This window comes from Etheostoma cragini, chromosome 13 (genome assembly GCF_013103735.1).
Source record: "Etheostoma cragini isolate CJK2018 chromosome 13, CSU_Ecrag_1.0, whole genome shotgun sequence".
Taxonomy (NCBI): Eukaryota; Metazoa; Chordata; class Actinopteri; order Perciformes; family Percidae; genus Etheostoma; species Etheostoma cragini.
Genome location: NC_048419.1, coordinates 3,177,172 through 3,189,282, shown reverse-complemented (window position 1 = coordinate 3,189,282; position 12,111 = coordinate 3,177,172). Strand labels below are relative to the sequence as shown.

At 41.8% G+C, this 12,111-nt stretch overlaps 1 protein-coding gene across 5 annotated transcripts in view; it reads right to left on the bottom strand.

The window, feature by feature from the left end:
* The window catches only part of LOC117955259 (protein turtle homolog B-like), a 105,441-nt gene that overhangs the window by 29,878 nt on the left and 63,452 nt on the right, over positions 1 to 12,111 (bottom strand). For 3 of the 5 annotated variants that reach the window (XM_034889622.1, XM_034889625.1, XM_034889627.1), the window contains exons 8-13: positions 7,064 to 7,206; positions 6,651 to 6,791; positions 6,013 to 6,129; positions 5,288 to 5,438; positions 4,396 to 4,519; positions 1,692 to 1,867 (exon numbers count right to left, since the gene is read on the bottom strand). In XM_034889622.1, coding sequence (XP_034745513.1) covers positions 1,692 to 1,867; positions 4,396 to 4,519; positions 5,288 to 5,438; positions 6,013 to 6,129; positions 6,651 to 6,791; positions 7,064 to 7,206 — 852 coding nt within the window. The remainder of the gene's footprint in view (positions 1 to 1,691; positions 1,868 to 4,395; positions 4,520 to 5,287; positions 5,439 to 6,012; positions 6,130 to 6,650; positions 6,792 to 7,063; positions 7,207 to 12,111) is intronic. The other 2 variants (XM_034889623.1, XM_034889626.1) reach the window with 1 other exon arrangement.

Below are 12,111 nucleotides of genomic sequence, written 5' to 3'. Positions count from 1 at the left end.
TTTCAGCATGTCACTTATCTCTAATTAATAATCTGTGACAGCTTCATTTATACTCAATGAATGTCCTCACTGCTGCTATTAATGACACAATACATAATGATTCAACCAAAGCCTGGTTTATGCTTTTACACTGCGCTTCTGAAAATTACTTTTGTTTCAGTCAAAAAGTTGTCATGTTAAAAGACATGTAGCATTTCCCTGCCTTTATCTATGAATATGAAAGTTTGAGCTGGCGACTGTTGATTCCACCGCCTTCGAATGACAACTGTCCCCGGCAGACTTACTCAGCTGTGGTTAAAAAACATTCATTCTGCAAGTTGGTGGAGCGGCAAAAGAATGCATCTTGACTGTTGTCTGGTTAACAGATTCTTTGCCTGCACGCTGCTATCTGCACTTTCTGGTGGTTTTGTGAAAGAAAAAACACCACTCTGTATCATTTTTGACTGTGGCTGTGCCCTTTGTTGTTAATCCAAGACTGGCCCGTCTTTCTGTACATACTGTGACCGTATGTTACCCTATAACTTCAGACAAGCAGCGAGCAGGTAGCTCAGCAGATGTGGTGCAAATTAATATAATGCCACTTTTGAATCTTGTGATTATATATGAATAGTATTGATTTAATATCTTAATGAATATGGCCTAAACTGCTCAATTGTGCTGTAGAACACTAGGCAATTTCACTTAGATATTTCTGGTCTTTTCTTTGAGTCCCTGGTTAAAACAACCTCCTCAACAACAAGCACCTGTATTATTTTATCTGATTTCATTGATGTAGAAACAGGCTTTGTGATAATGTTGGGGACAGTCATATCATGTTTGTTATTATGCAGAAAACAAATAGGAAGCCAGCAGTTTCGTACATAGACAATAATTGCCATTTAAATTGCAATATTGGTCAAGAAAATTGCAATTAGATATTTTGTTTTAGTAGTTTAACCAGAATATATATAGTCATTGACAGAGCCTACATAGCCGGCAAAGCATCGCAAAGCGTAGATTTGTGCCTGATCGCGCACCTGGCTGTTACCAAACGTGCATTTCTCCACACATACACACACTCATAATGCAATTCTTCTCCTCGCCACTCTACATAACATCTCTCTTTCCCTTTCTCTCTCTTTGTGTGAGTGTTTGGTTGTGAGTCTGTTTGTGTGCGTGTGTGTGTGTTTTGTTCGTGTGTGTCTTCTTGGTCTACATGCATCTTTTAACACGTACGCTCTGCTAGCTGGTGACTCTGTTCCAGATGTGGGTAGTTCCTCTCTATTTCACTGTGTATGTGTGTGTGTATGTGTGTATGTGTGTGTGTGTGTGTGTGTGTGTGTGTGTGTTTGGATTTTCCAGGGCGGAGGCATTAAACATGAACTTGTCAGACTTCATTTATAGCACAAAACTAAAATGATTGCTCTAACACTGTAGCGCTAATCTTATCTGGAATGATATCCAGATATGTTTCTTGAACAGGCCTAATTTTATATTTAGCACTTTCCATAGTTCTTTAGGTTTACGATCCTTGATGGACCAGGAATTTTAGTTTTGCACAAAAACACAAGATGTGAAAAAATGAAATGAAAATGAGTCTAAATGTTTTGTTTCAAGAAACAGGCTTTTTTGTCATTCTAGTTGCATGCCTGTCAAAGCCATTTCATAATTGGACCCCTTCGTCCCGGGCGGACAGCCATGAGTATACTCACCTAGTGTGTTCACAGTGACAACCTCGCTGAAAGGGCCTGTGCCAAGCTTGTTTTGGGCCAGGATGCTGAACTGGTATGTTGTCTCTGGCTCCAAGCCGAGCACCAGCATCCAGTCGTGGCCTCCAGGCACGGGTATGGAAAGCCAGTCATGGGGACCTAAACGCTCCCTCTTCAGCCTGTAGGATGAGATGGGAGCGGACAGACAGGATAATGGGGGTGCCCTCACTATTTTGTTTTCGAGAGTCGAGAGTCTCTTCTCATCATAGTTCAAGATCTATTATTGATCCAACATTACATTACAAGTGTAAAATAAATGATATCTCCATGAATATTTGTTCACAACATGACTTTCACTTGATGGTAATAATGGCCATGCTGCGCTCAGCTTTGCGGTTTGATGTTTGCCCATGCCATACAATCAGCATTGACTGCACCTAGTCACCAAACAAAGCAGGACGCATGCAGAAGCTGCAACACTACAACTGAAAATACCTGGTGTAATATACGTGTATTTTGCAGGAAATGCAAATTTTGTCACAGCGTCACCTACTGAGATTCTTTCACCAACACAGCCACTATTATTTCGAAGTGCACACAGTACAATTCAATATACTGATTTGAGTATTCTTACGTTTTTGTCCCAGGTCCAAAACCAAAGGCTGTAAAAAAAAGATGGACGTAGCATCCTTGACGTTACCCATTGGTTTGTGGCCTGCCGCTTTGAAGCCTTGAGTTTGGCAATATCTTTTTTTTTTTTCGCTGGACGTGACTATTTTCGATAAGAGGGTGGAGCTGGGTTGGATGACGCCGCCAAGCCAGTGTTGTTTATGGTGTCATTGGCGCTGTGCTAAGCTAAGCGCTAAAGGGGGAAGGTTGTTGATCTTCAACCCTTCTGAAGCGAGTCATCCAGCGGAGATTCACAAGCGTGGTTAACCTTGGGTTGCCAGACCCTCATCCACAGCGTTGCGGAGGAAGGTCTGACATCTGGCCTAAATGATGGACATCAGGTGGAGAAATACCGGAAGTGGAACATTGTGTTAATAGACTACCAGTGCGTAAAGACAGACTGACGCCGTTCATCTGCATGTGCTGCAGCACACAGAACGGGCTGAAAATCATTCTCTTATGTAAGCAGCTAACGCTAGCAGAAGTTAGCTAGCTTGGTGGGCAGAATGCAAGAGAACAAGACATTTTAAGTTGACCAAGGTGTTCAAGTTAACTTCGATATAGTGTAAACACACAGTGAGAGGGCTTTTCATTTTTTTTTAAATCATAATTATTAACGGTTATAGCATATATTTATATGGCTCTGATCTGACGCCTACTGGATACTCTGTACATTGAATCCTCCAGGTACATGCAAGTATGCAAGCAAGTATGTGAACAATGGTCAAAAATCTAGTAAATGGGGGCCTTCATGACAGATGTTGGGAATAGAACGTTGTAGTATTTTATAAAATAATATACAAGAGTTAGTGTGCATGTGTTTTGGCAGGAAGGTTTTGGACAGAATGTGGAAAGCTACTTATCATCCCCAGCATAAAACACAATACTGAAGGTTACATTTTAGAGGGATGGACCACTGAGAAATGTCATGGACATGGATGCAACCCAAAGCTGCTCCGTTCCCATCACTCACTGATGTTTGCTGTCAGTATGAACAGCATTAATTATAGCTGCTGTCAGCTTTTTAAAATTAGTGCTGCTCTGCGGTTCCCTCACTGTTTTTAAAAAGAGAGAGAGTCGTTCGTTAACCAGTCAAAAGGAAGCAGGAGGATTTTTCTTTAGTTTCTATGGCTGATACTAGGGCAGGATCAGCAAAGAGAAAAAGAATCAACTTGAAGAACAAAAAAAAGCTAAAAGGGATGGTGGCGAAAACACGAGTTCACCTTGGTCGCTCATTCAACAGGAAAGGATTCAATGACAATCTTAAAATGCCCCCCCATAGACGGGGATATACTATGTCTATTTTCTTCATTTACATTGAGACATTATTTTCTCATCAAAATTTGACTTTATGTAGATAGAGTAGAATAGAATAGAACAGACACAATGGTGAAACTCAATTGTAGTTAATAGTGCAGGATCCAGCTGTTTGTTTCTACTAAAAGAAAGAATGCCTTCAAACCCCAGTTCCAGAATAAAAAGCATGTTTTAGTCTGCAACATATATCACTGGCAGCAACTACCACTATCACAATGTATTAAATAGATGTTAGATATATTAGACTGGGTTAAAACAGTAATTCATACTCCTTCAAGAGGATGAAAGACAATGAGATATGCATGTACCCTCTTGTGAAGATCAACCAGATAATTTACTGTGTGTTTAAGTGAAAAAATGAGTTAAAAATCCCTTATAGTGATGTGTCTTTTACTAAAATCTCACGTCATTAAATAAAATAAACATTTTAATCCAGGCCTTTTCTCCAGTCAAGCAGCAGCAAAGCAGCAACCAGCAGCAGCAGCAGGACAGAGAACTTTGGGTCATGTTCAGTTAAGTTGCAACTGTTTTTTGCGTTCCTCCGGAAATTCCAAAGATTAGGGATGAAAACTCACTCACACTGGATCTTCATGTATTTCCATCTCTACGTTTTCACAACTGTTCTGAACACAACCCTGAGAAAGGACATATTTTTAGGAATAACAGAGGAAGTAATGAAAGAAGAAAAAAGCAGGAAGCAAAGCATGCTGGGATGACTCACACATGGCCATACCAGACTGAGAATGTCTGCTGGAAGCCTCCGTCATAGCCCGCGTCCCAGGACACATTGGCCCAGGTGGAGGACGGCACCACATGGATGCTGGTGGGGGCGTGGGGGCTTGTGCCTGCAGGGAGGAAGAGCAGTGACAACATTGGTGTACATTCATTTTACACATTGCTAGTAAGCTGGAACCAGAATTGTGTATTTGGGCCATCAACCCAATGTAACATTATTGTAAATTAGAAACATTTTAAGTTGCATGAATAATGTAATCTTGATCTTGTTTTTTGTACTTTTTGCCTGTCTAATGTAAATAATGTAAGTAAAAGTGCCAAAGAATAATTCCACCTAAAAGGCTCAATATGCATTTTGTTTATTTCCAGTTCCATTGTTAAGGTACTGTACTAGAGCCAAAGCAACAGGAAACCAATCAGGAGCCAGTTCAATAAAAGTCTTTGTATTGCTCTGATTTGATGGGCTCACATCCCCATATGAAGCACAGTGGTCAGCCAGAACAAAAGGTGGACAACATGGCAGACAATGCCAATGACTGCATTAATAAGAGACATTTATTCATATCGTAGAAACAAAAAACATTTCAAAACTAATTCTGGAGCCAAATAATTTTACTCCTGGACAGCTTGTAGTGTGTTGTCCTTGGGGTTGAGTGTATTATGAAAGCGTTGCAGGATGCCAGAGTTAAACAACCAACACTAGCACTACTGTCTACATGGGCGAGCATCTGGCTTCCTCTTGGAAAAATTTAAATGTGCCAAAGCGTAAAATGGAACTCTAGGTAAGTGATGGGTGTAGCAACAGTAGCGGTGGTTGGATGTAATGTTGGTTTCTATATATGAATGTGTGTTTGTGAATGTGTGTACATGTTGGGTACCTATGACTTGGACGTGCGTGCTGGCAGTGATGCTCGTGGCAACGTTGGTGGCGACACACTCCCACTCCCCGTGGTCTTCCTTTATGAGGGACTTGAACTGTAAGCTGCCGCGGGGCAGAACATTGTGCTTGCTTTTACTGGGCTTCCCTACCTGCAGACCAGCCAGCCGAGGGAAGACAGAGTCAGCCAATGAAAGAGACGGAGAGAGGCGCACAATAGATTGGAACATGAAAATTAGAATTCACTTTGGAAAAACATAGAGGCCACACATATAGAAGGGACAGTTTAGCATAAATGTCCACCTACAATTTTACATCTACTACAATGCTGTTGCTCTCAATATCTAACTTAAATATCAAATTACACGGAAGGATGATTTTTTTTAAGTGGGGTGAAAAAACTGCTAATCACACAGTAGTTAATAAGCAACATTCAACATGCTTCATAATCAGGCAAACAATTGAGAAAATCTAATATATTCCCTTGATTGCATATTTTATAGACATCATTAAAATGTGATTAAAATGACAAACAGTAGCCTGAGTAAATAATATCAGAGCACCCACTACAGGCACACAGCTTTCAGACTCGCTTCAATTGAAAACAGTGAATGTGACTTAAAACAACACAAAGTGGTGATTTAAAAACAGCCTGACAGAAAATCTGGTAGCCATATACAATTATTTACATAGGCAGGTAGCGTGTAGAGCTAGAACAGGTCTTACCTTCCTCCATGTGATGTTGGGAAAGGGGTCTCCCTCCGCCTCGCAGGGGATGACCAGTTCTCTCCCAGCCTCCTGCCTGTACTCCCCTCCAGGAACCACTGAGAATTTGGGAGGGTCCTGTCGGGGGTGAAGCAGCCAGAACAGGTAAGTCAAAACTGATGAGTTGGTGGGGAACTTGCCATGCCTCCTGTGTTGCTATCTTGGGATAATTTAAATGCACAGTAGCCTCGCATTGCCAGACCTTTCTCCATAGCTCTGTGGAGGATAACTGTCTAGTCCACACAACATTCTGGGATGGGAGAAAAACGTGCTCTGATTTATTGGCATGTCTTTAAACCAATCACAATCGTCATCGAACAGAGTCCCAGTGCCTCTACAAAATAGCCTTGTGAAGGAACTTGTTTTGGTGGAACGTTTCCATTCAAAAACTCAGATTGAACAGATAGTCTACCCAGCTGTCTGGATTTACCCTACAGGGATCTGGGGAGCAGTTAACCATAATAATCCTCAGAAATCAAATAATAAATTTAGAATTACACAAAGAAAGCCAAAGGTAACGGATATCGGGTCAAAAGGGTGACATCCGGCAGAATTTTGGGAGGCAACGGAGACTACCTGCATGGTGACTATGGCTGTACCTTTAGCACCAGGGGAGCGGGAGGGGACCATCCCATGGAACCCAGGGCATTGTAAGGCATGCAGGTATAGGTGCCGAGAGAGTCCTCCGTGACCTCTGCCACACGGATGCTCCCATCTTCCATTTGGCTCCAACCAGGGTACTGTGGAAGGAAAAGTCATGGACAGTGTGTAATGAAGAGTTATGTTTTGTAATAGATCAATGTAAACGGTTCCTATCAATAACTTTGAAGGTTCACTGGATCCTTTCACTCAAATTAGAGACACAGGGGCGCACTGAAAATGAAAGGATGACGTAATGGAATGAAGAAACGGAATCACATTCAAGCTTCATCTGAAGAAATGACACACTTGTTTTTAGTTTGAGGCAGGGTAAAGTGAGCGGAACCAAAGCTGTAGCACTGCACCGGCTCACCTTATCTATCCGGAGAGGGAGGCCATCTTTCTTCCACTTCACCAGAGTTACCGGGGGGTTGGCATCGACAGGACAGCGTATGAAGCCGGGTAGACCAATGGCCACGTAGATGACAGATGGCATGTTTCCCACACGGGCAGGATCTACGGAAAAACACATGAAACAAGACAGAAAATCTCTTTGTAGCTTAGAAAAACAGTTTATGGGATGTGGGCTCATCATTAAATGATAAATGAGTTTATGTGGAGCACAGCTGGTTTGCATAGTGTAAATTGTTCTACACTGAATCCCCATGCTCATCAGTTTTATTCCTGAACTGAGGCATTGTGCAAATGATGGCACATAGAGTAAATCAAACAAGATTTTAACAAGGTTTAAATCTCACTACAAACCTGCTCTCCCGCATGTGTGCTTCACTGACTTCTATCAGACTTAAAGGCAATTTTTCAACCTGGACCCAGCTACAATTTTATTAATTTGTATTAATTAAACTATTCTTACATGCAGTTTAGGTCTTAAATGGTTTTGATTTGATATGTTCGAGCTTTACCCTTTGGGCATAGACAGGCACATAAAAAAAGAGAGGAAAAAGGGGCTGAGAGGAAGAAAAAGAAGGGCAAAAAAGGAAGAGAAGGTCAAACTTCTCCTTCCCAAACCCTGAATCCTGAAGAGGGGAGAGAACAGCGTGGTTCGTAAATGAGGTCAGAGAGGAGAGCTTCAGAGCACGCGATAGGTGATAAGGAGGAGAATTGGTGTGAGCGAGAGGGGGCGGGGGTGAAGTAGAGGCATGAGCTCTATCAGCGATAGAGGAAGGACGAGCAAGGCTGAGCGTGGGAAAGAGGACAGATGAGAGAGAGAGAGCTCGTTCGTTGCAGTGCTTTAAATATCTGTATACATGTATATTTGATGTTAAATTCTGTTGAAAGTTTTTTATTAGAATTTAATTTTGGGGGTTGGTTTCATGTTGCTCATTAACTTTTGTTTAACTGTATAACTGTTCATTGTTTTCTGTCTGAATATTTGGACAAATTGCATGTTGATGCTCTTGCAAGATTGTTATTGGAACTTTCATGCCAGTAAAGACCCTTTGAATTTGAGAGAGAGAGAGTGAGAGAGAAAGAGAGAGATGTGAGTGGATGATGTAAGGTAGAGAGGAGCTGGTGGAGGAGAAAGGGGAGAGAAGAGAAGGGAGAGGAGGGAGAAGAGAGGAGAGAGAAGAGAGAGGAAAGAGGGGGAGGAGAGAGGACAGTGGAGAGAGGGGAGGAGAGAGGAGAGAGGTATAGGATGAAGGGTGACACATTAAAGCAGGCAAAAGGCATCTGTCTGGTTTTAGAAGGGAGAGGAGATGAGAGAGTGAGAGGGTGAGAGAGTGAGCGAATGACTGCGTGACATGGGGAGATGGGGATTGAACTTTAGCGAGAGAGATTGATTGACCACATCGTTGCCAGAACAACTTTGTAATACAGCTGCTGTCCTCCCGAGTCCTCACCACCGCCTAGCCTGCGCTCCGCCACAGAGAGCCCAGAGGAGCGCCGCCACCAGGACCACAGACAAGAATATCAGCCAAGTTTCTAAATATAGCCCTCAGACAGCGCTATCGCTCACGACACACTGGTTCCCACTGCAAGATGCTTTAGGGAAGTCATTCACTGGCAGGAATTTTAGGGAGAAAGACAGAGGCAGGACAGGGAAAAAGGAAGGAAAGGAGACTGTGGGAGAGAGATTTCAACAGGACGAGGCAGAAGAGAGAACAAGGGCAATCAAGCGAATGGTGAAGAGCGAATGTTGAGGATTGAGAGAAAGGGATAAAGAGAGGAAGAGGGGACAGAAGGAAAAAAATGTGAATAAGGGGAAAGAATAGGACAGAAAGACAGAGGGAACGCTCTGCAGTCTGACAAAAAAGTCCTTGGTCTTACAGCAATGATGTAATCCCCCCTCTAACTTCTCCCTCCCTCTCACGACTGGTGTTGCCTGCTTCTGTTCCACACACACACACACACACACACACACACACACACACACACACACACACACACACACACACACATACACACAATCTAATGTACAGCCATCAAACGAGGCAGGAGAGCGAAGGAATGCAAAATGTCTGTTGCCTTGACTACTACCAGTGGCCGGTCACCGCTTGCCGAGGCTAAAATCTCAGAGCTCGTCCGGCCTCTGCCTGTCCGCTTCGGATAAGAGCCAGATGCATTTCCAAAGTGGCAAATTCACCAAGCGTCATGATTATAGACTATAGTGACTGATGGACTGAGTGAGTGTTTTATGTGAGGGGAAAATAAGGAGGCGGATACCCATGATGAAGACAGAGGGGGGGAGAGATAGAGATGTGTTGCTGTGCATATGAATATATATACATAAATGAGTACAAATGAGAAATGAAGAAGGGGGGAGGCAGGGGATTGAGAAGGAGCAGGAGGGAGAAGCAGAAGGCAAAACCAATAAAAAATAGAAAAGTGTATTTGAGAAAGCAAATGGGTGTTTGTTTGGTACTGGCTGAGAGGTGGGACTGAGTAAGCCTGGAGTCCAGGGGTTTCCCTTCCATTATGAAGCCTAGTAGCAGCACCCAAGCCTATCATACACTAGAAGACTTTGAAAAGACTACTGTAGTCTGACACCATCTCACATCTAACGTTGAACACTGTCATAATATGTAAAGACTGGCGATCTCGCAGGGTTACACAAGGCAAGACTAGAACTAGATTTGTTTTGAGCCCTGCATTTATAGTTTCCACCTGGAATTTTAGAACCCACAATAGAATATGTTTTTATCACCAAATATTTCTGTAATATGTGCCACTGTTTTTGAAGTTTTTGACACCCTAGAGCCAATATCTAGTAAGGAGCTAAATCGATTCAGCCCCATCTGTCACTCACCCATCTCACAGAACAAATACGCTCAAATTATCAAATGTATCAAGTCACACTGATGGAACAGGAATCACAGTTTTTTTTTGTTTTCCCGCTAGTGCCCTTCTCAGAGCATAATCGTGAGCAGTATCTGCAATTATTGATCATGGAGTCTCTATGAGCTTCGTGGTTCTACTGTGGGAATACAGTATACCTACTCCCACCGTAGGGGCGAGGTGAAATGAGTTAATCCGTGAATGAAAACAAGATTGTTTCCTCATGGAGCTGACTTGAAAGCTATTTTTATCCAGAAAATGTCTGAGCACAGTTAGGCCTGCCGCTGTCCTTTCTGCTCAGGAGCTGCTGCCGGCCGCAGTTGGTCTGGACTCAGCAACACCTGATGTGGATTCCCAGTGGATTATTTTATGTCTTTTAAAGGATGGATTAGCTATTTGCATTTAAAGAGTATCAATAACACCAAATACATTTAGACGTTCTTGATCGGTAAATAATACAACTGAAATACAATTTCTTTACTTGTTGATTAAGGGCAATCAGAGTCATATACAGTGTATACATATATAAACATATATACAGCCTTGGATGTGCATGTGCTATATATGTATTTTAATGTGGCAATGTTTGATGTTTGTACTTTATTACTGTAATGCTGTGTATAACTGTAATGCTGTGTATAAATGCTGTGATTCTGTACATTGTTCTAGGTCGTAACACCTGTCCCTGTTCAAATAAACATGAAATGAAAGAGTGGGGATCTCGACACAACTAAAAAAATATTTTGCTGATAATCATATTTTTCCTATTGAGCTAAGTTGTATTTTATGTAAAGGTATATTGCATTATGACATATTCTGTAGACACTGCTAAATTAACATGGATTTTCAATATTGTAATTTTGTTGTGCGTAACATTTTGTAGACTGGAAACACACTTCTGTTTCCGATTCACGGTGTACTCTGTGCTGTTGCGTATTCATGACTATTGACTTTGACATCTTATTCAAGTCACTGCCTTTTTACTGCATGTTTATGAGCCAAATGAAGCACTACATGAAACACACTGCTCAAGAGATCCTCAATCATTTTCTATTGTCTGGTTTATTTACTTAAACGTGGGGAAGGCAGTTTTCTGGAAAAGGCTAAATAAACGCTAGAAAACTCTGAAACTCTGTCTAATCCTCTTCATACGGTAACCTGTACCAGTACTAGTCATTCATTTCAATCATCCCCATAATGATTGTGACTCTGTTGTGGTTATATAGCAGCAATTCTTTTAGAATTACTGCCTTGTTTTCTTGTGTGGGCCTGTAAAGCCCTTTGAGATGACATACTGTGATTAAAGTTTATGTCTGAATAATTTTCTCTCCATCTCTGAAACGTTTCTACCAAACTGAAACGCGTTTCACTGTGTTTGTCATCTGAAGGGACGTGCACAGGCATCAGCCCATGGCAACACTGACGGTGATGGGGTAAAATTCTTTCGTTACGGGCCACATTTTCTAAAGCCTGAGAACAGAGCTAGGAGGAGGTGCATAAGTCTCTCAGTCCCCTTGAATTATAATATGCTGAAAGGTTATCATGGAATTTTATACCCAATGATGCAAAAAACTAAAGGGCCTATTGTAGCTTCAAATTCCCTAATAAAGTATTTTCTTGACAAGCTTCTTTCTAGGATATGCACTACGGGAGCATATATAAACAAAGTAACATCAACCAAAGTTAGAACACTTGTTTCACATGACATGGTTATCTTGTTCTATGGAAGAAAGAAGGCTCAGTTTGAAAAAATGGTGATTTCACAATCTTTCGTGCCCAAATCAGGATTAAGAGTCATTGTATCAAATAAGTAAATGGAATTTGGTGGATTGTGTGATCACTGTCAAACCATACCCACACAGTCTGCAATAAACCTATAACACCTAAGGATGTTTTTGTTGTTGCTGATTTAGTCATTAATACTTAACGTCTAAGATTAGAAGCCAATTTTTCGGGGGATTGAGGTTATCCATGTTCTTGCAGCGGACAGCATCTCTTTCTCTACATGCTCTGCGAGGTTTCCGCCGATTCCTTTCGGCATGATTAGCGCTTGGGTTCAGGTATTTTAGTACAGAGTTGACCCACAAAAACATGTGGGTATATAGGCATGTAGAGGAACCCTTG